This window comes from Sminthopsis crassicaudata, chromosome 5, assembly GCF_048593235.1.
Source record: "Sminthopsis crassicaudata isolate SCR6 chromosome 5, ASM4859323v1, whole genome shotgun sequence".
In the NCBI taxonomy this organism is placed as follows: domain Eukaryota; kingdom Metazoa; phylum Chordata; class Mammalia; order Dasyuromorphia; family Dasyuridae; genus Sminthopsis; species Sminthopsis crassicaudata.
The window spans coordinates 90636802-90664289 of NC_133621.1; the positions used below are offsets into that span (position 1 = coordinate 90636802).

At 49.1% G+C, this 27488-nt stretch overlaps 2 protein-coding genes across 3 annotated transcripts in view; both read right to left on the reverse strand.

Moving 5' to 3' along the window:
- The window catches only part of ASIC3 (acid sensing ion channel subunit 3), a 7845-nt gene extending 5007 nt beyond the window's left edge, over positions 1–2838 (reverse strand). The window contains 1 exon segment of the mRNA XM_074267489.1: positions 1899–2838. Coding sequence (XP_074123590.1) covers positions 1899–2444 — 546 coding nt within the window. The 5' untranslated portion in view covers positions 2445–2838.
- An 8423-nt stretch (positions 2839–11261) lies between these two features.
- ABCB8 (ATP binding cassette subfamily B member 8) lies at positions 11262–27110 on the reverse strand. Of its 2 annotated transcripts, none has more exons than XM_074267496.1 (16): positions 26865–27110; positions 25135–25429; positions 24004–24159; positions 23705–23799; positions 22902–23007; positions 21991–22152; positions 21773–21858; positions 21592–21689; positions 21238–21343; positions 18141–18174; positions 17509–17645; positions 17101–17195; positions 16792–16925; positions 15258–15405; positions 12648–12898; positions 11262–11583 (listed from the first exon to the last, which is right to left on the reverse strand). In XM_074267496.1, exons 1-16 carry the CDS (start codon positions 26957–26959, stop codon positions 11476–11478), a joined length of 2106 nt encoding a protein of 701 aa, XP_074123597.1. In that variant the 5' UTR covers positions 26960–27110; the 3' UTR covers positions 11262–11475. The 2 variants fall into 2 exon arrangements, with proteins under 2 accessions (XP_074123597.1, XP_074123598.1); XM_074267497.1 differs by having other exon boundaries at positions 25135–25508; positions 26833–27056.
- Between the last annotated feature and the right edge of the window lie 378 nt (positions 27111–27488).

A 27488-nucleotide genomic window follows, 5' to 3' on the forward strand; every position in this document is an offset into this window, starting at 1 on the left:
GAATAGAGAAGGTGCCAGAGTGATATTGGGGAACAAGAAAAGCCTAGAGGGAGCCCAACGTCTGGATCCTATCCCCCCCCACACTTAACCCCATGTTGTTTCTAGAGTTTTAGCTGATAAGATGCCATTTGACCTTCAGATGCCTACCATTATGCCCCATCCCTGAGAAGGCTGGCTTAGGCCCACCAGGGATCTTGTCTCTTTAAATAATAATATTTATACAACAAAGTTTGTGAGTCTGAGGGTCATTTGCCTTCTTTGGGCCATTTATAAAATAAAGAAACTAATTCTTGCAGGTGAACAACCTTCTTGGTGGTTGCTATAAACAAAAGCACTAAATCAATGTGAATTTGTGTTATCAATATTGTCTTGTAGGTAGAAGAACAAAAGCAGGAAGTGGTTCAATGGCCACTAAAATCTTTATATGGGTTTTGTGGGGATGACGGAGGTAGAATGAGGAAAGTAGTCTTCTGGACTGAAAGGAACTATTCCATTCTCCTGAAAACTCCCTCCCCTGGGGAGAGGGAAAGCATTTCCTAGATGCCAGGTGATCCTGCCCTCATCTCACTGTGCCCAGTGTGGCAGAGTCCAAACGGATGATCTCATAATTCTCCAAATCTCTCCAGTCCTGAATTCTACTCCTTTCCAGCAAAACCAAGTGGTACCAACAGGCCAGCCTGGACAAGTAGGAAAACGGGTAGGAACGGCTCCGATGTTGATCTCTGAGAAGCTCTAGAGCTTTTGGTGATCGCTCCTATCCTCTGATTCCCCCCCCATACTTTTCCAGTGTTTCCTTTCTTTTGCTCACTAGGTACCCTGTGCTCTCAAGCTATTTGTCTAGCAGGGGTAGGGTTAGAGCATCTAATACACCCATTTTCATTATAAGATCAGAAGCTTCATGTGTCAGTTCAGCTGGGCGTCTGATACGTGTAGTAGACACTAGACAAGACAGTTACTGATTAATACACTTATCACCTTAGGGAAATCACCTAAGTTCTCTGAGAGGGTTTCATCATCTGCAAAATGGTGATCATACCCTCTTATAGAGCTGTAACGAGAAAGCTCCATGTAAACTTTAAAATGCTATAGAAATGTGGATGATTATTATCATGATATTTGGAGCTTGCACTTTAATATATCTGCCAGGGATGTTTGTATAGTAAGAGTACCCTCTGCCCTCCCCAACAGGGTAATCCTTAATCTGACGGAAAAAACAAGATCATCGTGATCACTATTTTGTCTCTTACTTCAGGCATCGTGCAGGCCAGTGGAGAACATATTTGGGGGAATGGAGATCTTCCTGGTGTCTCTCAAATTAGTCATATGGGTGATCACTAACCTTTCAAGAAATAGTGTAGGCGCTACTACTTGGGGCCTTGGGCAGGGACATGAGCTTACGTTAGGGAGAATTGTCAGGAAGGCTGTTGTGTAGACCAAGGTGAGAAGAGGGGAGTAAGGTTGAGGTCAGAGTGAGCTAAAAGTACAAGTGGCAAGGAAAGGAAAGTGGCTATTTTGTCAACAGTTTGGGGAAACTTTGTCTTCTTATCCCTAGTACCTCAGTCCTGGGAAGAGTGATGGGGTGAGAATCCACTTCCTGACAATGCCATCAAGTACACTTGGGAGCATCCACACTCCCCACCTTCCTCCCCCCAACATACAGTCTGGGCTAGAGGTGAGATTTCCTAGCACTTGGGCTCAGATGCTCAAGGGTTGGGAGAGGGGACCATGGGTGAGGTTGTTTGGGGTAGAAGAGCATGGTGGGGGTGGGGTACCATAGGGGCTGGCATTCTTAAGGGGACGGGAAGGGGGCCAGGCTAGTGTTAGAGGTTTTCTGACCCAGAGCAGGGTTTGGGCTGGGACTGAAGTGAGAGAAAGAGAAAAGTGGGGGCACTGCTCACCCTGGTGAAGTTGTTTGGGCCACAAGGCCGTCCTCGGTAGCGACAGTCCAGCAACATGTCGTCCATGGTGTGGCCGGCCCTGGCGAAGAGTTCGGCCAGGTCGTAAGTGGCACTGGGCATGAAGCCCTGGGGTGCCGGGGGCTGGCCCAGCTCTTTCAGATAGTCGGCGTGCTCTCTAGGCTCGAGCCCCAGAAGGGCGGGCCCGGCCCAGTGCAGGTCGTTGGGCGTAATCTGGGACCTCCGGAGCGGGTTGATGTTGCACAGGGTGACAGCCGGGAAGACGAGGTGGTGGCTCTCGTGCTCATCCAGCACGGTCACGTGGTGGAACTGTCCGTAGTACTCGATCCGCTCTGCCACCTGGTAGAGGAAGGCGATCAGGGAGAGCAGCACGGCCCCGGCCCACAGCCCCCTGCGCAGGGTCAGGCCCCCGGGCCCGAAGACGTGGCTCAGGCCGTGCAGGGTGCAGCTGCTGGCAAAGACACAGATGTCCGAGGTGGGCCGCCCGGCTTCTCCGGCCTCCTCCTGTGGGGCAGGGAGAGGCTTCATGGCTCAGCCCAGAGGGAAGGGGGCTTGGGGCAGGAGAGGAGAGGAAAGGACCAGAGGGAGGGAGGAGAGAAGGACCAAAGGGAGGGAGGAGAGAAGGACCAAAGGGAGGGAGGAGAGGAGTCACAAAGGTCAGTGAGGAAAGCTTTGAGGGGAGGTGGAAGAAGGGCAGAGGACGGGGAAGGCTGGAGGAGGAATGGGTCAGTGTGGGGGGGACACGAGGTCAGCAGAGGGGACAGAGGGGAGTGGGGCGGAGGAGGAGGAGAAAGGGCTCAGCCCAAGGCTCCATGAGGGCGAGGGGGGCGGGAAGCAGATCCTGAGGCTCTGGCCCGGGTCTGGCCCGGGCTCCAGCAGGAGGGCTGCCGCTGGCTGTGGTTCTGGGCTGGGTCCCGTCCGATGCTGCTGATGTAAGAACGGAGCTGGCTGTGGGAGGGCTGGGGCGCTCTGCAGGCCTGCCGGGGTGGGAGGTGCCCGCCGCAGAGGATTGGGTTTCAGCATCAAGGGGGGTGAGGGAGGCCCAGATAAGGGCAGCTTGGGGGAAGGCAGGGAAGGTCCCTGGGGCCACAGACAGCCATTAGTGGGGCCCGGAGCGGGGGAAGCAAGAGGGGGGATAGCTGTTAGAGACCAGAGGCGCCAACAAGAAACCGCAGGAGACCAGGCAGGGCAGTGTGAGGGAAACTCCGAGCCAGGGTAGAAGGAGGAGGAGAGGGCCTCTGGGATACCTCCCACCTTAGGGTTAGCCACTCACAAAAGGCGGGGGGAAACCCTGGGGCCACATGATGACCCCCGATCCGGGAAAATGTCCCCTCTCCAACACACCCCTCCCTGGCCGTTTTTCTTTAGGCACCAGGAGCAGTTTCCATCTCCAGGAGCAGAGCTGGGTCCTGACCCATCAGGGAGCAGCCAGAAATCCAGCATCCTCCCATCGTGGCCAGGTCTGCCGGTCTGGTCTTCGACCCCTCCCTTCCTGTTGCTTTCTCCCCCCTTGTCCTTGACCAGATTCACCCATCTGCTCTCCGTATCCCTCTGCTGGGTGACAGCAAGCTGGTCGGAGCCTCACTGGCACTAGTACAAGCTCAGCTAACGCTGACACTTCAGAGAGACGACCTGCATTCTGGAAGGCCATTAATGCTGGAACCCAAAGGAACACCTCGTCACAGCGGGAATCCAAAAGCCTGAGGAAGGTTGGGGGTGGAGGAGAAGAGATTCACGAGGGCGAGGAAGCCTTTGTCTCCTTCCAGACCATCAGATCTGCAGTGACACAGGCGGATGCCTGTGGCAGAGGGCAGAAATTTGGGCAGCAGGGCAGGTGGAAGTGGAACAAGGTCAATTCTCAGGGCAAAGTGAGGAAGGGAGCTGGGAAGGGTGGCAAGGAGGCTTGTGATGATGTGATGCTGAAGTACAGGAGTGGATTTAGCAGAGGGGTACTGGGTCCAGCACTGGGCTTAACCAGAATTTTGGCTTAACATGCGACTCCTGCCAAGTTCCATATTTGCAGAAGAACTATTTGAATCCTCATTCTACCAGCTGCTTCCTTGGTGATCTTCACCAAGGAACTTCTCCTTTTGGGTACTTCCCGTGTAAAGTGAGGCGGATGAGATCACCTGTAAGGTCTTCCTTTTAGCTTGAAAACCCCTGATTTAAAGATAGCCTGGCGTAACCGGAATCATGTGGGATTTGGAGTCAGGAAAATCTGGGTTCAACTCTGGCCTAGCTAGTAAATAGCTGTGACCCTATGGGAACAGGTCATTTAATTTTTGTGGCTTCAGCTTCCTTATCTGTAAAATGAGGTTGGAAGTTGCTTCTAACTCCAAAATCTTTATGGAATCCTATGCCAAGCCTTCAGACAAAGTTGGGAAGAAAATATGAGGACATCAGGGCCCCTATACTTTAAAGCACTTATTATGTGCATAATAAGACAGGTAAGTGCTCCAGTGGATAGAGCACTGGGCTGGAGTCAGGGAGACCTGGGTTCAAATATAATCTCAGACACCACTGTGGGACCCTGGGCAAATCACTCAATTCTGTTTGCCTCAGTTTCCTCATCTGTAAAATGAGCTGGAGAAGGAAATGGCAAAGCCCTATAGTATCTTTGCCAAGAAAACCCTAAATGGGGTAAAAAAGAGTCTGACGTGATTGAAAAGTGACTGAACAAATTAGCACAACAATGGCGATACACCCAGAAAAACAAGAAGCTTTCCAAGTACTCACAATCCATTAGGGGAAAACAATACACACACAGGAGGTTTCAGCTGCAGGTCCAAAGGAAAGGCCTTGTGGTCCTTAGGGTGCATCAGCAAAGTATATGGCAATTTATCTTCTTTAGTGTATTTTCCATTGATAAAACCATATCCGTTTCTAATATCCAACCATTTAATGGTGCCGAGGACTTTGGTGGGGAGGACTTTCTGAGCCTCCAGTAGCTGTGACTAGGAGGCAAGGGCAGCGGCATTGCAGACAGGGCCAGGTCCCAGCTCCAGGAGGACTGAACCCCTGGGTGGGGGCTGGTTTGGGGGGGTCAGGCTCAAGCAGGAAAAGCGGTCTGAGTGTGCTATTCTGTTGGCTCCTTTTTTTTTAGTTAAAACTTTTTATTTACAAAACACATAATGGATAATTTTTCAACATTGGCCCTTGTAAAGCCTTGTGTTCCAAATTTTCCCCTCCTTCCCCCATCCCCTCCCCTAGATGACAAGCAATCCAATATATGTTAATTCCAATATATGTATACGTATTTATATAATTATCTTGCTGCACAAGAAAAACCAGATCAGAAAAAGGAAAAAAAAATGAGAAAAACAAAATGCAACCAAGCAACGGCAAAAAGAGTGAAAATGCTGTGATCCACCCAAAGTTCCCACAGTTTCTCTCTCAGTGCTGATGGCTCTCATCACAAAATCATTCAAACTGACCTCAATTGGGGCAGCTAGGTGGCACAGTGGATAGAGCGCCAGCCCTGAAGTCAGGAGGACCTGAGTTCAAATCTGATCTGAGACACTTGAACATTTTCTGGCTGTGTGATTTGGGCAAGTCTCTTAACCCCAATTGCCTCAGGGGAAAAACATTAGAAATTGGCCTCAATTATTGTTGAAGAGGGCCTGGTCCATCAGAATTAGTCATCATACAGTATTGTTGTTGAAATAGAAAACAATCTCCTGGTCCTGCTCATTTCACTCAGCATCAGTTCATGTAAGTCTCTCCAGGCCTCTCAGGAATCATCCTTCTGCTGGCTCTTGAACTTCTGTCTGAGATATTTCCCCAAATGGAAGTAAAGAGGAACTATCAGACTGAGCTTGTAAGGACAGGGATGAACTAGTAGATGAGACTAGGTGGGGTGGGAGGGACAGGGAGGGAAGGTAGTAGTAGTAGGCTTGGAGAAATGAACCTTTCAGGAAGGGTTTGGGGTGCACTCTAAGGACACATTTAATGATGGGGTCAGGGAACCTTATCACGTGCTGGGGAAAGAGAGCACTGAAAAAAGCACTGAGGAGAGTGCTGAATTTGGAATCAGAAAGGCTTCCATTTAAATCCCACTTTTGACACATTACCAAGTAACTCAGTCTGAGTCAGTTCCTCAGGCACAGATCAACCAACCTACCAATTCTCCCTCCACCAGACTCCTGAAAGTTCTCACTCCTTAGGATTTTATACAAAAGTCCTATTTCTCCAAAATGCCTTCCCCAGTGGATAGCCCTCCCACTCCCCACTACACACACAGTACTGACCCTCTAAGCATTGTCCCCACCAAGTCAGTGGGAAATGGGTTTTGGGGGCAAGATCTAGAAGCAGAGGATTGTGGTTAGTGGAATGAGGGCAGGTTATGTTGTAGGGAAAGGGTGATAAATTTTCTTTGCTTCTTCAGAAAGCTTTTCCTTTCTAATGGCAAATCTTGAGTCTACCTACATAAGATTGGCAGCTTTGAGGAGTCAAGGCTAATTCACAATGATTTTCAAACCTACCACTAAAGATGATTTGTGTAGGATTTTTTTTTTTCCTAAGGAACTTTGACTCTTATTATGGGACCATTTGATTTTTGCTCTGTAGCCCCATTGCTTGACACTAATAGGTGCTAAAAGCTTGATTGATTTTCATAACAATTTTGTGAGGAAGGTTTTTGCTAACCCCATTTAACAGTTAGGAAAAAGCAAGGCTTAGAGACTTTCAGTGATTTGAGAAAAGCAAATTAGTGGTAGGGGAAAAAAGTAGCTTTTTCTATTGATTCATACTGGCTTTACTGATGAAATGGAGTGACAAGCAAGACTTTGTATCAGGTCCAACCTAATTAAATCTATTCCACTCAATCCCACTGGAGGATGCAACAAGAGACCTAGAAGCAATCTAGTGTCAGAATACACTTCTATCTGCTGGAAAATATCCAGTTCATAGCTCATAGACTGAAAACCTCACTGCTGAAGCTGGAAATCGAGGAGCTGCTGACAGCGGCATTCTTGGAACAATCACAATTATAAGCAAGGAGACTCAAAGAGGGAGGAAGAAAGGAGGTAAAAAGGAGGTAAAAAGACAATTCTGGTTATTTTACTAAATAGGTTTTCCAAATTCCTAGACTGTTAAATCTAGAAAGGGATCTTAAAGACCTTCTGACCCAATCTCAGCTTTTAGGAAAAAAAAGGTGAGGAAGTGACTTGCCGAGAGGCTACATAGATATTGTTGGATGACCACAGGCAAATTGAGTTGAGAATAGTTCCTTCTTCAGATAAAATCATGTATGTAAATGCTTTGTAACCTTTAAAGTGTTATGTAACTATCAGTTATTGTCCAAAGTCACAATACTACTCAGAGCCAGGTGTTCAGTTTTAAGGGCTTCTAAATTCCTAGTCCAGTGTTCTTCCCTGTATCATGTAATGTCTCGTGTACCACTAAGATCACTAACAGGCCCAAGATGTTTGGAGGACATGCCTTGGTCTCAAAAAGAACCAAAACACTCATTAGCAGCCAGCCCAGTCACCTCAGAATTCTGCTATTCATGCACATATGGCTCTGCAAATCAGTGAGGTCAAAAAAACTAAAGTTGAAACCACAGGAAAAACGAACTATGGCCAACCTTTAATATGCTTTGGAATGAATGTGGGGTTGATTGCTTGTATCATTGGGCATCCATCCCTTCCTCTCCTCTCACTCTGCCGTTATCCTTATCCAGGTTCTTACTGCCTCAGCCCCTGGCTGCAGCATCTCCTGAGCTTCAGACTAATCTGCTGGCAGCTGAGCTTTCCTTATAGTTTATCTCTGATCATGTCAATCCCTGCTCAGCTGGCTGTATCCCGCCCTCTCCTCTGCATGGCTTTCAGACTCTTCTGGTCTTTCCCACCCACCATGTATTCAGTCTCAAGTCCTCTTCTTCTTCCTCATCTTCCTTTTCTAAAGATCTTTGTGCCAGGCTTGTACTTTTCCTAATGCTGCGCCCCCGGGGGCATCTTTATTTTTCCATTTTAAATGTAGGAACACAAAGAATCATACAGTGTGAAGTTGAGACCTCAAGAATCATTTGTAGAAGTCTCCCATTTTAAGGGGAGGGACCAAATCGTGGTTGCAAAGCCAATAAGACAAAGGTCACCAGCATTGGACCAGCTCTCTCAAGGCCCAGGGAGAGATAGGTCAATGATTTTGGGGGAGTCTTGGCCTTGGGATGGGGCCTGGCTGAGCACCTAGGAGGGCAGGAGGCTGATGATCTTTGGTTTGGAGACTGTCCCATCATCTGACTAGGAGTGATGTGGCTCTCTGGCCCTAAGATCTGTCTGGGCCCCAAGTCAGGCAGAAGCTGAACACTGTAGCAACCAGAACTCTTCAGCTTCTGTGCCGAGTTCTGCCTTAATGCAGGACTATTTTTCCTATTAAGAAATGTTTCTTCTGAGAGGCAGCTAGGTGGATAGAGCACCAGCCCTGAAGTCAGGAGGACCTGAGTTCAAATTTGGCTTCAGACATTTAACACTTCCTAGCTATATGACCCTGGGCAAGTCACTTAACCCCAATTGCTTTGGGAGGGGGAAAAAAATCTCCATCTAATTCTTGCACATCCTTCAAATTCTATTTTGTCCTGACAATATTAAGATGCCTTCTGTAATTACATTCCCCCTGTCCCCTCAACTTGAAGTCACAATTTAGTACTTGTTCCCTATGTATGAATCTTGTCTGTCCCCAACTGTTGAGTTGAGGTGGACATGGGTTTATATTGAACTTTTATAACCCCTCAGAATACCTACTATACTTACTGTTAACTGATTTGGTGACTCAGATCTGATTCAGAGATGCTCCTGACAAAGCAGGACATTTGATAGATCTTTTGGCTCTTATCATCGCAGAAATTGCTTTTAGAGATGTAGATAGCAACCTACCCATTCTCAATCTTCCACAGGCTAGAGGTCTACTTAGCATGCTCAATGTTTTCCTCTGGTTCTATCAGTTCTGTCTGAACTAGCAGTGGAACACAAAGGTTGTCTCATTCTGAATATACAGCCAGTCCATCTTTCTTTTCAGAAACCTGTTGTCATTTGTACACTTTCATAATAGTCTGTGGTTGATATGGTGTTGTATTTTACCCAAGCCCACTGGTTTCACTGCTGAATAAGTAACCTCCAATTTAAAGATTTCATTCTATGCATTGCTATCATGTTAAAAAAAATTTTTTTTAATGGGCCTTTGTTTCAAGACTTGAGGGAGTCATTACAAACACTTCGGATTTTCCCAAAGATAGCCTCACTTATTATTCTTCCTGCTTAATTCTAGGCCCAGTTTATCATCATCAGTTTATTATTCTTGCAGTGTGTTTAGGGGATCCTAATGAACAAGCTCAATGTTGTGCTTGCAATTACATAAAATCTTTTAATGAACTTACAATGAACTCTTTTTGAGTGATTATGAAGCTCACTTAAAAGGCTTTGTGTTTAGCTTTCCTGATTTTTTCCACTTTTTATTAAAAATTACAGGTTATGTAAAAGACATGTGTACATGTATGTATATATGTGTCCATGTAAAAGACAAGACTACAGTATCTCAAGGGAGCATTGTCCTTACCAGTCAAGCCCTAGAAAAGAGGTAGATTCTCCTGAGGGCCTGAAGCAGGGCACAAGGCCAGGGTGATCCAACAAAAAGGACATAACCATGTTAAGGGTTTCCTGAACACAAGCGGAGTATCATAGGCCCAGTGGAGAACGCATCACAAAAGCCTAGTAGTGGCGACTCCACGGATGCAGGGTGCCTCCAGAGCAGACTGCAGGAACAAAGGTCTGAAGTGGCTCAGTCACTTGAGGCTTGTGTTAGAGGCATTTCGGCCCAACCTTTGTAGATGTGTATAGCTAAAAGTTACTAGTTTTGAACCATGTCCACTTGGCTAACAGCCACTGTTCCATCACCTCCCAACATGGAGGGTAATAGAGGTGTGCTGGGGAACCTCTGTGAATCTCACAGCTCTGTAATCATCAGTAAAGGGGACCCTGGTGCTGAGGAAACTTAAAGGGATCTGCTAGTCTCAGAGGCCGCCCAGTAAACAAGGTTTGGAGTGGGAGCCATAGATGTGTGTGGGTTGAGAAAAGTTATCGTTAGCTTGCACCTCCTATCACTTGTACATTCCTACTGTTCCCATGTGTAAAAGCCTCCATTCTGGGCAGACTGATCTTCTGTCTCACGAATGCACTATTCCCCTAGGCTGTAATACCTGGCCTCTTGCATCTAGAGCCTAGCTCAATCATCCTACTTTCTTCATTTGTACTTCCTTGAGCACTCCAGACCCAGAACATCCTTTCTCCCTCGACTGAATCCCTATGGTGGCCACTCCAGTCTGATGAGGCAGAACCTTGTGTTGCTAGTTGTTCTTTTGTTGCTCATCTTGCAATAAGTCTCTTTATGGGAGGGCCTCTTTCATTCTTTTGTAAGGGCCCAGAGGTATCAACACAGCTTCTGGTATTGAATAAGTATCCAATAATTGGCAATGAAAGGGATCGTTGGTAGAAGGGAGATAAAAAGGGTTCTGCTTGGAGTAAAGAAGGTGAAGGGATCCTCCAGCAGACTTTCTGGACTCTGAGCATTTAGCTGAAGGTGCCATTGGTTGATAAAAAGGGCACAGGCTTGGGGTCAGAACTGTTAAAGGATGAAATGAATACAGAAGGTAGAGATGGCTTCAAGGGAGGAAAAATTATGCTGCTTTTTTGGCGGGGCAACTGATGTCAAGTGACTTGCCTGGAATCATAGGGCTAGTTAAGTGTCTTGAAGCCAAATTTGAAGTTGGGTCCCCCTGACATCAGGACCAGTGCTCTATCCATTGTGCCACCTAGTTGTCCCCATACTGGTTTTAAATTACTAGAATGTGCTCTGGCCCTCTAGGCTGAGGTCTCTTCAGGAAACTTAGGATGGGGCAGTGGAGGAAGTCCAGGCTGGTACGAACAAGACTGCCCTCTGCCCTGTCAAGTGTTCTTTAGTGGGGGACATGTAAGGTAGTGACCAAAGGCAAATCGGGGAGAAATTATAGGGCTAGATCCTTTCTCTCCCACAATATAGACTATGGAGGAGGTAAAGGTGGGAGAAAGGACAGCCAACGGAACTCAACACATTGCAGAAACTCCCCAAGACCTCGGGCACGGACACTTGACTTTCGAAGATACTCATGAAAGTAGCTGGGAATGGAGAAGAGGGGAACAAAGGGAAGTAGGCAGGAGAACATGGAGGACAGAAGGTGGTAAGAGGCAAGTCAGGGAAGAAGGGGCAGGATAACGGGGTACCACAATGACCCCATCTCATGCCAATAGTGCTCCTATGGTTCTGATGGGGGGAAGGGAGGATGCCTGGCTAAGAAGAAGGAGGCTGGGCCCTAGCTCCTTTCCAACCCTCCAGCTGGCTCCAGCCCAGGGTTTATTTTGAGTACAGCCATAACAGTAGCATCCTGTACTCCCTCCGCCCCTGCTGACAGTCCCCTTTTCCTATTACTCCTTTTCTGGGATTTCGTCACCACTTTGAACTCTGTTCTGAGTTCTGGAACCTTGGGAGTGTTCAGGCTCCTGGGTCAGGTGGACCCCCAAGAGGCCAATTTTCAGAACCTAGGGCTGTAGTTTTTATAGCCTGGAGGCATTAAGGTCTGACTTCTGATGAGCTCTGCATACAGCCCACCTCTCCTCATGAGCTCCGAGTGGGTTCCAATCTGAAAGAAGCAGAAATACAGAGGTGTATACAATAGGTCACTCTGACCCCTAGTCTTGGGGCTCTGGGGAAGTAGACAACAAGCCACCCTCACTGGCCTTCAAAGTCTATTGACACTTGGGGACTCAAGACAATAAGCTTTCTGCTTGGAAGGGGTTGGGAAGGCAAAACAAAAGGATTACCTAAAGCAAACACTGAGTACTCATAATGATCCTGCAAGACGCCAAACCTAAAGAAAATCCAGAGTCTACCCACTATCTGCATGCACACACAGCATTCTCCTCCTCCAACCTTTGGACCTAACCTTCAGGCTCGGAGATTTGGCTCAAAGCAGAAATTCCTTCAAAGCCCTTTAAATTCTGTTAATCTTTCTCCTTTAAAAAAAAAAAGTATTAATTCCAAGGGCAGGAAGGGAAGGGAGTGGCTCAAGGCCAGCTTTTGGCTAGGAATGAATGGTCACTATTCCACTCCTGGCCCTGAGGCTTTGATTCTGTGTCCTCACTTAATACTTTTGGACTCCAGGTGGTCTTGGTATTTCCTAGACCTGGTGAGCTAGTGTGGAGAAAGTGAAAACATGATGAATTTGGGGTCAGAGGTCCAAGATTCCAAACTCTAGGAAAAATTACTTCATTATCTCCAGGCCTCAGTTTCCTCATCTGTAAAATCTGGGGAGCAGAGTGAGATAATCTCTTGCCAGCTCTGACTCTATGATGTCTGCTGCTATGGTTATCCTGATTCAGCATCCCATTCCCATTATCTCCTCAGTCTTAAAGCCATCTCTGATAAACAAGAGCCATTTAAAAGGACTTCTAGATAGAAGTCACCTTGTGGGACACAGTGCATTCTTCCTCCCACTGACCCACACCATAGTGGCAATCTCAAGGCCGTTATCTGTACTCTCGTCATCTGGTGTTCCCCTCGTCCCTACCCATTGCCAACTACCGGAGGCGCAGCACTAGATTTCCAACTCTGGTTCTCCTGGGTCGGGGCCAAACTGGAGCCTCCAACACCTTCCCTCTGATTCTGTCCTTCCCTCCATCCTTCCCACACCAGCTCGAGGCTGACCTCCTTGATACATCCTTTAGACATCACAACGATCTGGTGGGCTGCCCGGACTGTGCTGAGGCGGTGGGCAATGACCAGCACGGTGCGGCCGGAGCTGGCTCGGTCCAGGGCCTCCTGAACGACTCGCTCTGACTCCCCATCCAGTGCACTCGTGGCCTCATCCAGGATCAGCACTTTGGGCTGCTTGATGAGAGCCCGGGCAATGGCCAAACGCTGCTTCTGGCCCCCTGAGAGGGTGACACCTCGTTCGCCTGTGGGATGGGAGGGAGGAGAGAGAAAGATCAAAAACATCAGTGGGCACAGTTTGTGACTGTCCCCCCATCAAAGACAGCCCATGAGGGAACTCCCTCCTTGGTGCTCTCCCCAATCAGACTGCCTTCCGGTTCTGTTACTGGTTTCAACAGCGACTAGTCCAAGGTGGGGCACCCTGTCATGTGTTTGTATAAACCTTCTGGTGATCTAATTCCAAAGAACTGTTCTGGTCCCAGACCTGCTCATGTTTCAGTTTTTATTTGGTTCTGAAATGTTCTGCCCTCTGCTTCATCTTCAGAGACATGAACCAAAAACTATGTAAGCTTCTTCATAATATCACATAATATAAAGAGATGTGAGTGAACACACACGCCCAGGGATATGCTAGTGCTGATGGCAAGATCAGTTTTACAATGGCTACAAGAAGACACCAAACTGGGTCTTGTCATTACTGGGCTCATGCCCCAAGAAGCTCAAAGACAGAAGGAAAGCCAAAATATCCTGTGGCAACATTTTTTGGTAAGAAAGCTTCCCAGTAATTAGGGAATGGCCAAACAAATTATGGTCTCCAAATAGAACAGAATGTTACTTAGTGGTGAGAAAAAAAGAATATGATGAACTTAAGAGAAACACAAAAGGCCTGTATGAACTGATGCAGAGGCACGAAGTTAATGAGAACAATATGTACATTGATTGCAATAACATAAATGAAAAATATTCTACAAAGAAGCTGAAAGGGGAGGACTTTTAATGATCAGTCTTAAACATGAAGAAGGGAGCAGGAATCCCATTTCACTCCTACTGATAGTTAAGTACTTTCACCGTGTCAGGCTTGGACACTGGATTAGCTCATTGGCTCTGTCTGATCTTTGTTACAAAGGAGGGAGGGCACACTGACTACACATATGTGTGTCAAGGGTATGTGTGTATGCAGGGGGAGGAAAGAAGCATCCAGAAATGGCTTTAATGTAAAAACAAAAGTTATCAATAAAAAAATCTTTTTAAAGATATAATAATAGTAGAGCTAAGCATGAGAAACAGTCCCGCGATTCCACTGACTTAAGGAGCTCACAGCGAGGAACTGGCAGAACAACTTCCCATGCAAGTCAGCACCTGCTCTGTATCTTCTATCCTTAGAGCTATCTAGAGCGCTGGCAGGTAATTTGCTGGGGTCACAGTTAGTGTGTGAGGTCAGACTCAATCCCAGGTTTTTCTGGCCCCAAAGCCAGCTCTTAATCCACTATTTCTCTATCCATAAAAAATAAAACGAAAATTATGTAGTATTTATGCAGCAGGTTAAGTCTGTGAAATACTTGACGGAGGTTGGCTCATTTGAACCTCGTAACAATTCTAACAGAATAGGCATTAGGCCCAGTGGTCAGGTAGTCCTCCAGCTGCCAAGCTTCAGCAGCGAGTCTCAAACCCTGGACTTCCTGCACTGTGTAAACCTGCTGCAGCACTGGTAACCCTCCCTCATGATACTAGGCGTCAAGGATGAACTGCAACATCCTCAGGCAAAACTGAAAGAAACAAGCTTTAGTCCCATAGATGAGCACAAAGAGATCTTGTTAAGCATGGGCCGGGATGTACTGACGTGGGAAGCTCTGTTGGTCCCCACAACCTTGGGGGATTAGGGAAAGGAGGAAGAAAGCTCCTGAAAATTCCACTTGTTCCATCAGTAAGCAAGGCCGCTCCTCTCCTCTAGATAAACAGACCAAAAAAACTGAAGTAGAGGGAGACCTTCAAAGAAGGTTCAGAGGACTTCTGCAAAAAATGGACATCAAATTAGGACTTAAAAAATGAGGTTACTGAGCTTGAAGTCAGGGAGACTAAAAGATTAAAGGCAGTTTGGGAAGACAACTGGAACCACTACAAGAATTTAGATGGGACCCTCATCCCACCAGAAGACAAGGCCAAAGAGCTGAAACAAGATTGGGAAGGGACTGAGAAAAGACTTTGGGAAAGATGTCCTGATGGACTGAAAGCAACAAGAGCCACTCTGGGGATGATGAAAGACTTGAAATGTTTCCCTCTACTTCTGTCTGAAAGGATTTGACCACTCAACTTACATAAGATTTACTTTTTTTTTTTTTTTAAATGCAGTGCTATGGCATGGCTTCTTCAATAATAGCCTTGCATAGCTTGGGATTCATTTGGCCCCTTTGAGCTTTTCCCAATATAGCAACTCATAGGTCAGCTGCCATCTGTGGTAGAATTAAGATTTTCCTCTTCAGATATTCTCTTCCCTTGAGATTTGCCCTTCAAATCTCTTCACACTGTTTTGGGACTGGCAATGTGACCACCGAAATAGGAGGGTGTCTGTGTCCAAGCAAGGGAGCTGGGTAAGGTCTCACTTACCCACAACGGTGTCATAGCCCTCAGGGAAACTGCAAATGAAATTATGGGCATTAGCCTCCTGGGCAGCTGCATAGACTTCTTCATCGGAGGCATCTAGCTTTCCTAGGCGGATGTTCTCCATGATGGTTGTGCCAAAAAGGACGGGCTCCTAGAGGAGGATGAAGGATCAATGAGTTTACCACCATCTTTCCCTCTTCAAGACTCACCCAATCCTGCCTTTCTAGCTCCTCAACCTCCAAGTTTCCCTAGAATTGTTGAGGTTGTCACAGCCAGTAAAGGGAACATACTATGGCTAAGATAGGATGCAGGAAACCCAGAGATAGCAATTTTGGGAAGAAAGAAGACAGTGTCAGAATTGTAAAGGTCTGGAGGTGGAAAAAGAAGTATTTGGAAAACGATGGGGTAGAGGAATGGCCTATAAAGGTTTGGTAAGGGTTACTAGGTGGGAATGGGGACAGAGTAAGGCCACATGGCCTTGCAAATTCAATTGCATGATCCTTTCTGCCTGTCTGTCTTTTCTGGGGCTCTTACTAATGGGCTGCCAGGCAGCTCTTCACCAGAGAATCACATACAAGATACCAGGATGAGAAAACTCCATGCTCTGATGCTAGCAGTTTAAAACCAAACCAGTGCCCTGTGGACATGAGCAGGAAGGAGACTTTGGGAACAAGGCTAAGGCCTTGAATGGTAAGTTAATAGCAAATATAGGCTAAGAGTATGGAGCAGGGGCAAGTCCCAGATGCAGAAATTTCCTCTCCCAATGCAGGTGGGTAGCTCCTCTGTGACTTATCATCCTAGAGAATTGCCTAAATGATGGTGTCAAATATGTGGCCTACCCCACAGCCCCCAAATGCCGCTCTGCCCAAACCAGATCAAGATGTAATTGGGAAATAGTCCACAAAATAAATGCAACATATTTTTATGACTATGTAATTTTTAAAGTCAATATGTGGCTTGTAGGGATCCTTCTATCTGCTTTAGTGGCCCTTATTTCTAGCTGAATTTGACACCATTGGTCTAGAGCACCGAGAGTTTAAGTGGTTTGCCCAGAATCACACAGCATATATGTCAGGGCAGGACTTGAGTGAAATACAATTCACAGTTATAACATAGCTTTTTCAAAACTTCTGTGCAGAACTGGCTATTTTGTGATATAATTTCAAGGGGCCCAGAAAGCCTTCCTTTCCTGCAAAACACTTGTTCCCCACAGACTGAATGAGATGAAACTTTTCATTTCACAATGAGAAAACTGAACATACCTATAGTGTTGGGAGAGAGAACACAGGGGTTTCATTTGCTTTAAGAGGTTAAGTGACTGAACCTGAGGTTTCCCTGAGAACATTTAGGCAACATCACCTACATTCAGGGATGGGGGAGGGCAAAAAGACTGCAGAAGGAAGAGACTAACCAAACCAAGATTTTGCACTTTGGGGAGCGGCCCATCTCGCTATTGGGGCCACAGCCGAGAACTACTTGCTTCCACCCCACACCCCAGGTTCTTACTCTCAGCCCTACTGCTTATCCTCCCTTTCACCTGGCTTATGAAGCCAATGACTTCACCCCGGAGCCAAGAGGGGTCCAGGTTTCGAAGATCCTGCCCATCCAAGCACACCATTCCTTCGGTGGGATCATAGAACCGCTCAAGCAGTGCAGCCACTGTAGACTTTCCTGGAGAGAGAGAGAGGTGTCAGGAAAGAGACCAGGACTTCAGAAGGCCCTTCTTGGAAAGACGTGGATACAAAGAGAGCCATGGAGCCCCGTGTCTCAGGAGGAGGATGCGGGACACCACATTCTGCCCTCCTGGAGAAGTTTCAGGATGGCTTGGGGACAAGGATCTACTCACCTCCCCCAGACTGTCCCACCAGGGCCACTATCTTTCCAGGAGGCAGTCTCAGATTGAAGTTCTTGAGTACTGGGAAACATGGCCGGCTGGGATAGCTAGAAGAAGGGCATGTCAGAGAAAAGTCTAAGATAGGCAGGGACTCAAGAATTGCCTTGAAAACCCTCATCAGTTTTAGGAAGCAGAGACTAGCGATGGAAACAATATTTCTTTCTTCTTCCAGTACCTCGTGCTATTCAAGGGGCTTAAAGGGATGCAGAAAATAATCTCTTTTACCAAAAAATCACCATGAAGAACTGAACCTCTTACTCCCCTATTAAAAGAGTCCCTTCTAAGAGAAGCTCTGCATGGAAAAGACCTCACCCATTGACCACTTCCCCATCCCCAGCCACAAGTGTCCCCTGTGCTGACCTGAAGCAGACATTGTGAAAACTGACAGCGCCTTGGAGCTCAGCGTGTGGAATGCAGTGCCCCCCTTGTATTGGAATGTCGGGGATCACAGACATATACTCAAAGACCCGGGCCCCAGCACTAAGCCCTCGAACCACCTAGAGGAAGAGACCAGGAGATGGGGGTGGGCAGGGGCCACCAAATTCAGGACCCATAATTCATACCACACCTGGCAGTGACAGGGAGGAGGATGCCGGTGCTGGGGGTTATGGGGCTAAGTACAGTTAAGGGGAGGGGCCCCAACAGATAAGTCTTCGTGTAAACCCAGAACTTGTGCCACTGATGGAGAAAAAGAGCCCTGAGATTTCATGGAAGAGAATGTGCAAGAGTGGGCATGCAAAGTGAAATCTGGGCAGAAAAAAAGAGGCAAGGGGTCCATATTACTTCCATACCTCTGCGATTTCAAAGAGATTTTTTTTTGGGGGGGAGGGAGGGTCTAAAAGATTACTTTAGTTAACATAGGGGTTCCTTACTTTTCCCAGCAGACCAGTGAGTCCCCCCCCATGCCAGAGCTTTTCAGAAATAATCCAAGCTTTGCAGCATTCAATGATAACCTTACATCTGAATACCTCTGTGACCCCACTTCAACTCACCTGACCAAACAGAACAGAGAGGTTGGCCATGGATCTGAAGGGAGAGAAAGAGAAATAGAGAGTGGCTATGAGGTTGGACATTTATCACATCTACGTGCCAGGCATTGTGCTAAATGCTTTAATGGTTAGTATCCCATTTGATCTTTACAACAATCCTTGGAAGTCAATACTCTTATTATCCCCATTTTACAGATGAGGAAATTGAGGCAAACCGAAGTCTAATACTTTGCCCATGGTCTCACAGGTAGTGAGTTTCCGACGCAAAGTTAGGTCTTCCTAACTCTAAGCTCAATGCTCTCTTCCTTGTACCACCTAGCTGTTTCACAAAGAGCCAAGGCAAAGAACAAGAGGATAAACACCAATCAGAGAATTTCAGCTGTTGTCTGGACTGCAGAGAGGAAGGGTTAAAAACTGAAAAGAAAATAATCGTAAGACAAAGGCAAAAATTTTAAGAAAGGGAAAGGAACAGGTATTAGGATGCCCTCCAAATAGGCCCCATGATTTTGCTCTGTCCTGTGTTTTGCCTACTGTTGTGTGCTTCTTTCCATATCACCTGGGCACTGAAAAGTTAGGACACAGAGGTTGTAAGCTAGAAGCTATATATTAGGGGGAAAGAGGAAATGGGGAGGAAATGAGTAAAACTGACCCAATAGGTAGAGGGGTGGGGATATTAAGGAGCAGGAGTAGGAGGTTCACTTGGCTATGTGAGTGGGAGGTGGTAAACAATTAGTCATAAATCAGTAGTCACTCTGGATAAGAATACGTGTGTTCCTATTCATGAAGAATGTCAGGTCCAAATTTCCAAGAGAAGGCTGACTTCATTACTGGCAGAGAGATAGGTGATTTTTCCATAGGAGGGGAAAGCTGGAAAAATGGCTCTGAAATAGGCTAGACAGACAACTTGTCCATGTTTCAGCTGGTCATGGGAAGAGAACAGCGGTAAGGGTCCTTGAAAGAGGTCAGGCAAGTGCAATTGAGATTGAGAAAGTAGGCCAATAGTGTCTGAGGTCTCCAGATGTGATTGGAGTTGAATACAAAGGGACTTCCTTCATGGGTGGGACCTCCAGCCATGGCGGGAATCCTAAAATCTCACTCTGAAATCGAGTCAGGAACAAGATGTAAAATCTCCATCATTGAATGGCTTGTGCCTGTGACCTCCTAGACCCTATATAAGCTCAGAGGAGGAAGGACTTGACCTCTATCCACCTGGAGTTCGACCCTGGGGAGCGATACCGAGATAGTGCAGGAGCGATACCTCATAGAGTGAGGTATAAACTACATGATAAAGTCTAAGCTTGTGTGCCAAAACTCTCAGGTGCTTTGTTGTGCTCAAACTGCGTCCATATGAAATAGCAGCTGGAGGACTTCTGAGAACCTCAAAACAGAGGTAAGACATTATATTTATCAGAGTTTCTCTGCTCAGACTTGGGAATTAGGATTGATTAGCGACAGTTGAGTGCGAGAGCCGCACTTAACAGCTTTCTTGAATAAATGAGGAAAATTTGGGGTTGGGGGAATGAGGGAGAAGATTAAGGAAGAAAAAGAATGTCTTTCAGACTATTAGGGACTTGGCAAAGGGCTCTTGTGTCCTTAGCATCTCAATGAAAGACTCAGCTTCTCTAATAAACTAATTGAGAGATAGGAAATATCCCACTGCTACCCAGCAGGGGGAGTAAGCTTCCCGCTGCCAGTCCCGTAGCCTCATTCATTCAACAGAGTTAATATCTTCTTGTGCCTGCACCCAGAAGGCTCTAGAGGGGAAAGTAAGGCAGGTGACCTGGCCCAGCCCTCCCTCCCTTCAATCCAATTCACCTGCATGTCATGGCATCTCCTTCCCAATGTCATGGAGGACACAGATACAAAGCCTCAGTGCATCCTTTTAGAAGGTGGAGTTAAGAGGAAACTCCTCAGTCCCGCTCCTCCAGCCAAGACCCCAGTTCTGTGTTCCCCTTACCCGGCCTCTATGAGCCTCTCTATGGTTCCATCCTTCTCTCCTTGCACCAGTCTACTTAAGAGGAGGCCCATGGGTGTGCTAGGTGGCCCCTTTCCACCACCAACTCTCACCGGCTCTCAAAGTCTGTTTCCTGGGACTCCCTTTTGGTCTGTCTGGAGTGTTTCAATGATGGCTGGGAGGGTGACTAAAGGGAAGTAACCTGTGCTAGGACCCCAGTTCTGTCCATGATATCCAAGTACTGTACAGCCCCATGGAGATCAGAAACAGAGCAGGTGTAAGGAAATCAAGAACTCTAGAAGTCATTAGTGTCTAGAGTGCTGGGGAGAATAAGCAAGTCCTGGAAACGTGAGTCAATTTACTGCATTCAGCCATCTAACGCTTCTTCACTGTTCTGAGCCTTGGAAGAAGTATGTGAGGAAAAGAAAGAAGATGTGTGTGAGGGGGGACGATGAGGGACAGGAGGGAAATACAAACAGGCTGAGTTGGGGAGATCAGGGGAAAAACAAGTCTTTTGAATGCATGTTTTTGGTAGGTTCCATTTTAAAGGAGATAACAAAGACAATGGAGTTTATCTGAATGGGGAGGATCAGGATAAGTCTAGAAACCATGACACACAGAAGATAAAGGAACTGATTATTTCCTGGAGAAAAAACAACCTGTGGGGACACAACTGGTGGCTTTATATAGTTGATGATTACAAAAAAGGAGAATGATGTTGTTCTGTGTTACTGTGGGTGGCGAAGTTGTGGGATTATTGGGTAGACATCAGAAAGAGTTGGTCTTGGGATCAACGTGAGGAAGAAATGTCCAACAATAAAACAGATCATCTAAAATGCCGTGATCTTTCCAGCCCTGGAGGGACTTACACAGAGGTTGTTTCTGCCCTGAATGAGAGGCTAGATTAGAAGAGTTTTATGATTCTGCCTGGATAGGGCCTAGGTGGGAGCTCTTCTGGAAAAAACTTGGGCTGCCCAGCTGAAGAGGAGTACATGGCACTAACACAGTAAACTACAGCAAGACCCAGCTGGCTCTAAAAGGCCAATGGCATGCAATGGATGTGTGTGCGCCTGGCACCTGACCAAACAGCAGAGGCTCTGGGCATCCATTTTCCCAAGGCCCGCGCCCCCGCCCACCCTCACTTACCTCTGCACGGTCTGGGATGCCACCAGGAAAGACATGAGGTCCCCGCCTGACAGCTCTTGTCCCGCCACCAGGGAGCCTCCTATGAACAGCGTGCCTAGAACCATGCCTGCATGGGGAACATGGGGGGAGAGGTCACCAGGGTGGGGGCCAGGGAGCTCTGGGCTCTGCTCCTAATTTGGGGCAAGTGATCCGTCTTGATCGGATCTCGGTTCCCTTATCCGTTACACAAGGAACATCGAAAGTTCTCTGATCCTATGAGTAAAGAGACTCTGCCTCTGGATGCCCCCAGCCCCCCTGCTTCTGATGGTTCTGGGACCACCCCACGCCTACTCCTGCCCTTAAGGCGACACTCACAGTTGAGAGCGATGTTGGAGAGCCCCTGGAAGATGGCGATGCCTCTGCCCAGTTTCTCCGACAGCTGGCATGACTTCTCCAGCTCCTCTCCATAGTGCCTGCCATGGGGCCCAATGCCAGGTGTTGAGGGAAGCCGCCCGCCCCCTCCGCCCGCCCCGTCCCCCACCTCTCCAGGACTCACTGTTCCTCCTGTGGCTCCATGGCAAAGGCTCTCACGGTCCGCACGTTCCCCAGGGCTTCATCCGCCACACCTGTTGCCCTAGAGATCTGCAGGGGACCCAGGAATTAGCAAATGTGGGGTGCCTAATATTTAAAGTGGGCTAGCGGGGAGGCCAAAGGTAAAGGAAGCCGGGGAGGAATGGAAGTTAGGGTCAGGGAGAGCGAGGGCGGCGCTGGTACCTGCTCCTGAGCCTGTCGAGAGAGCTTGCGGAGAAGGGCGCCCAGCAGGGAACCCGCCCCAACCAGGACCGGCGTGACCATTAACAATATAACCGTGAGACGTGGGGACAGCACGCTCAGGGACACCAGGCAGCCCGCCATCTGGGTACAGCTGCGGAGGCCCTGGAGGGAAAGGAGAGAACGACTGGAATCAGGGCCACCCGCCAACAGTCTTTATCAGGTCAAGGGTCGGCTGGCCCGAGGAGCTGATCAGAATGCTGCTCCCAAAGACAGGCCACGAGTCCCTGCGATGGCCAATTAGTTACGCTTCTCCAGCTGCCCAGGCCTGAGCTGCACCTGAAATTCTCTGCCAGCTCTCCCGCAGTCATCTGCCACTGGGCAGAGGAACTTGTTGATGGGTATGCAAGAATACAGATAAAGTGGTGAAAAGCAGCCCCCTAAATGAGAAAATGACCCCATGTACAGTCTATGAAAAGGGGTTCAGCCAAATCCACATCCCATTCGATTGCCAGCCCACATTTCCCATGTCCCTTTCTGAGGGGCTAGCCACCAGACCAGGCCGTGGCCCTGCTACAGAGCAGCGGCCCTCAGGAGCTCAGTCTATGGAGTCCCACAGAGCTAGGGATCAGGAGATCCCTGACCTGCTAGGTCTATAGAAGGGAGAGGGTGGGGACAATCAGCAGAAGCTCTTGTTGCAGAAGGGCAGGGGCGAAGAAAGCCAGTCCTATCTGTCCCACCCGGGAGATTTCCTGGTGGTGGGATTTCAGAAGCAGTGAGGAGGAGTGTCCATATCCCTCAGTCTGTCTTTATTTCTGGTCTCCCCCCTTTCCTTCCCCCCAGGTGATGTTACCAGCTCACCCCTAGATCTGCCTAGAGTCTCCCTAAAAAAGGGCAACCAGGAGCCCCCTGACCTGGGAGATGACAAGTTTGAAGGACGACTTGAATTCTTGCACATCAGCTGTTAGTCGTGCCACCAACTGCCCTGTCTTTTTGGTGTCAAAGAAGCCAATGTCCTGTCTGGAGGAAGGAGGGTGGGGTCACCCAGATGATCACATCCCACACTGATGTCCCAAAGCACAGACCCGGGGCTGGGCTCCATGAGCAGCAGGGTACTTGTGCTCTCTTTTAAGGGACTGATGAGGGACACCAGTACCAGGGCTGGAAGGGGGATAGATGAAGAGATCCTAAAGCAGGAAAGGATTCAAGAGGTCTCTTAGCTTGTTTGTTCCATCTCAAGAAAGGGAAAGTTTTTATTTTAGACATGAGGCAACTGAAGCAAAGGGAAAGATTATATAATTTAATCAAGACCATGTAGCTAATAATACATGCCAGAGGCGGAATTAAAGCCCTGCTCTTCTGGATCCCAGTATGCTCTTTCCAGGTCATGATACCTCTCATGTCTATAGTCTTGAGGAACTGTCTCTTTGGGCCAGAAATGGGAATATCAGAGCCTGGGAGAGGAAGAAAAGGCGTCAGCCCCAAGACTCAATTTGACAGGGATCCCTGGGGGGTGGATACAGGCGTATCAGAATCACAGCTTCTATATCACCCCCCCCAACTCCACCCCTACCATCACTAATTGTGTCCTTGACTATCTCCCAAAGTCTCCTTCCTTTACTCTCTGAGTGTCCTTAGGGAAGCAGACCTTTTCTCTCTTCCCAGGCCTGCTTTTACATCCCAGCCCACAATCACCCTTCCTTCCACCCGGCATTACCGAAGCAGGCAGCTAAACAGTTGTTGCCGAATATCTTTGGCTATGCGTTCTCCAAGTCTTGACAACAGTACCAGGTACCCAAAGGTCAGCACCCCCTAAGGAGAGCAACAAAAGAGATCCACAGAATTCCACTGAGGCTTCCCTAACTGATTCTGGTCTAAACATAGCCCTAGATCCCTCGCCATTCCCAACCCCCCAAAAATGCCAGGGCTTGAATCTCTACTTAAGGCAGTATACTATAAAATTGATGATTAAATATTCCTCAGACTCTTCCCCACACAGACTTCCTACTGTAATACCTGGATAGTGTAGAGGGAGAGTAGATGAAGACCAAGGCCTCGGGCCTCCATCATGAAGTTCCCCAAATGATCTTGTGTGTATTTCCCCACAATCTCCACAAACTGGCCCAGGAGCAGGGGAATTTGCACGTTCACCAAGGCAGATCCCAGTGCTAGCTGTGATTGGAGAGGGGGAAAAGGAAGAATTAGAAAAGGGGAATCTAGAACCAGATCAGTTCCAATAGAGCAGTAATGACCTGAACCAGCTACACCCAGAGAAAGAACTTTGGGAGATGACTATGAACCACTACATAGAATTCCCAATCCCTCTATTTTTGTCCACCTGCATTTTTTATTTCCTTCACAGGCTAATGGTACACTGTTTCAAAGTCCCATTCTTTTTGTGCAGCAAAATAACTGTTTGGACATGTACACATATATTGCATTTAATTTATACTTTAACCTATGTAACATGTATTGTCAACCTGACATCTGGGGGAGAGGGGTGGGGAAGGAGGGGAAAAGTTGGAACAAAAGGCTTGGCAATTGTCAATGTTGTAAAACTACCCATGCATATATATCTGGTAAATAAAAAGAGGGAGGGAGGGAGGGAGGGAGGGAGGGAGGGAGGGAGGGAGGGAGGGAGGGAGGGAGGAAGGGAGGGAGGGAGGGAGGGAGGGAGGGAGGGAGGGAGGGAGGGAGGAAGGAAGGGAGGAAGGAAGGAAGGAAGGAAGGAAGGAAGGAAGGAAGGAAGGAAGGAATCTATGTTCAATGGCCTTAACTATGATTGTCTCTTTCGCCCTGGTGGCTTCTGGGTATCCCTAATGCTTCCTCCTGCTCCATGCTTGGCCCTTGCTCCCACTATTTCTATGGGAATTGTATAAACTGGACACTCTTCTTGAAAAGCCCAACAGCGTTTTTAGCACCTCCCAAGTGACTGGAGTCCAGCCTCCCTGGAGGAGATTCCTTTCCATTCCCTCACAAGGAGCTCCTCCCTGCCATTGTCCCTGAACCTCTTTTGGAGTAGTAGTGGTGGGATGTAACAGACTTAGTTATCTTCTCTCTGGGCCACCCCCATTCACATCTTCTTATGACCCTTTCCCTGTCTGTGGCAGAGATGGAAGAATGTGGGGGGTGGGGGGATGACCTCACCACAATGGCTGTCCCCAGGGCCAGCAAGTGGGGTCGCAGAAAGCACCAGAAGATAGACCAGCTGAAGCAGGGCTCCTCTGGCTGGGGCTTGGATTCCACAAGGGGCAGCCCCTCCACCTCGCACCGCCCCACGAGATAGAAGTGGCAGCCTTTGCTCCATATCATAGGACCCAAGAGTAGCCCCCCAACCCAGAGAGAGGATCCTTGCCGCTTAGCTGGGGGGCTTCTGGGTGGGCAGAGCCGGAGGCGGGCCAGAGCCCGCAGGATGTAGGAGCCAGTGCGACTCTCCAAATGCCTGTGGGGAGAAAGCGGTCTTAAATCGGTCAGTTAGCTAGGACAGCTTTGGTCTCTGCTGGGCCCCAGCCCTGGCACTTCTGTGGGGGTGAGGGAAGAGAAAGAGAAGGAGCATGGGAGCGTCCCGCTGATGGTAAAACCCACCCGTGTAAGAGCACCACTCAAGGGTCCAGGCCCGGCTCTCCCAGCCCCTGCTCCTCCTGAGCCTTCAGCCTTGGGCCCGAGAGCCCGGGAGAGCTGCGACTCGGCCCGGCTGGAGCTAGTGGCAGAGCCTGTCTGATGCTTTCCCGTCCTGCCCGGCCCGCGGGCGCCTTCCCTTCCTGCTCTGTGGGAGTTCAGAAAGCTGCAGATGCTGGGAAACGGCCCTGGGCGAGAGCCCCAGGATCTGCTTCCGTCTGAGCGCTGACCCCCGCCTGCAGTCTCTCGCTGGTCCAATGGGGATCTCCCGTGCTCTGGGGAGTTCCCAGACCGTGGGTCTGAGAGCAGCCTGGAAAAGCGGCGGTCCTGGGGTGCTGAGTCACGTGCCCCCCACAGCTGGGAGGCCGGACCCCTTCTTCCTCGCCAGCTCCGGCGCCCGCGGCCACGTCCGGCTTCTAACACCACGATCCCACCCCCGGCCCTGGAGCTGCTCCTCCTCAACTCTCACCAACACTTCTGACAGCTGAGGAACAAACCGGCACTCTGTTCCCGGCTATTCCTCTGTAAATGTCACTTTTACTTAAACAAGCCCGGCCCTTGCTCTTTCCTCACTGAAGCATTTTCAATCCCCCCCGTGGCTCGCCCCCGCCCCTCCCGCGGTCCGGAAGCCCGGACTTGGGGTCTAAGGGGTCACACCGCAGGAGCGGGAGGGCGGGCCACTTTTTGGCATTTGAGCTTCGCTCTCGCGCCAGTCCGATGCGACATCACGTTGGCTTTTGGAAGCAGGCCTCGCGGGGCGCAGCAGCGTGCCTCGTGCCTTAGCCAAGGCCGGCTTTTCTTGGGGTCACTTTTGTGTCTGGGTGCCCGGCTTCCTCGGGATCTCGTCCCTCACTGGGCTGAGTGAGGGGCGCGTTAGATGACATAGGTGAGAAGCACGGGACTGCACAAAGGGGAGGGGCTCTCCTGCAGGGAAATGCCGCTCATTTGTCAGGGGACCTAGCCTTTGACCTAATGAGACCATGGGGGGGGGGGGCTGTTCTCTGAACACTGGACTTCAGCCTCAGAGGTGCCGGGCCCCATAAAACAAAGCGCAGATCAGCCTGCATCGGATCGGACCGTAAATTATTAAGCACGCTCCCGCGCAGATGACATTACACTGGGGGGGGGAGGGGGGGAGGGAGAAGCCTACATCTCCCAGCAGCCTCGCGCGACACTGGAACTACATTTCCCAGGGGGAGCCCTCGCGGAACGGAACCGGCGAGCCACTGGCCCGCTCCAAGCCCGACGCTTCTTTTTACCTGACGGCCGTAAACGTTCGGGGCCGGAGCGGCAGTAGCAGGGCTCCCCGCACCGGGCAGCCCCGAGTCCCGACCCGAAATAAATGAACCAACATGTTGGAGCGGGAGAATGGAAGCAGCCGGCGGTGGCGGTTTCACCCTTGTCCCGCTGAAGGCGCCATGTTGATTCAGCCCCCTTCCCGACGAGCCTCACGAGGCTTAGCTAGGATTGGTGGAAAGGTCTTGACCTCCACCCTCCTGAGTTATGATTGGAGAAAATCTCTCCGACCGTATCCTCCCAGAGCTGTGACTGGACAATCAGTTGGAGCCCTTCCCCCTCTAAGGCTCGGAAAAGGCTCCGGGCTTCCTTAGCCCTCCCCCTCGGGGGCGGAGCCAGACGGAGGATGGGGCGGGGCGAAGGGATGACCCGAGGGCTCGGGGTTAGTCACTGGCACTCTTGGGACAGCCAAGGTGTGGGCGTGGGCGTGGCATGACGGGGCCGCGTCAAAGTCCAGATCCCGTCCGAGATCTGAAAGGGCCCAGGAAGGGGGCGGGGAAGTGATGGGGAGACGGAGGTGGAGCCCCAGCCGATCTGACCTCTAAACCTTGATTTGAGCTGTCAAGAAATCGGGGAGGGGCTGGGGA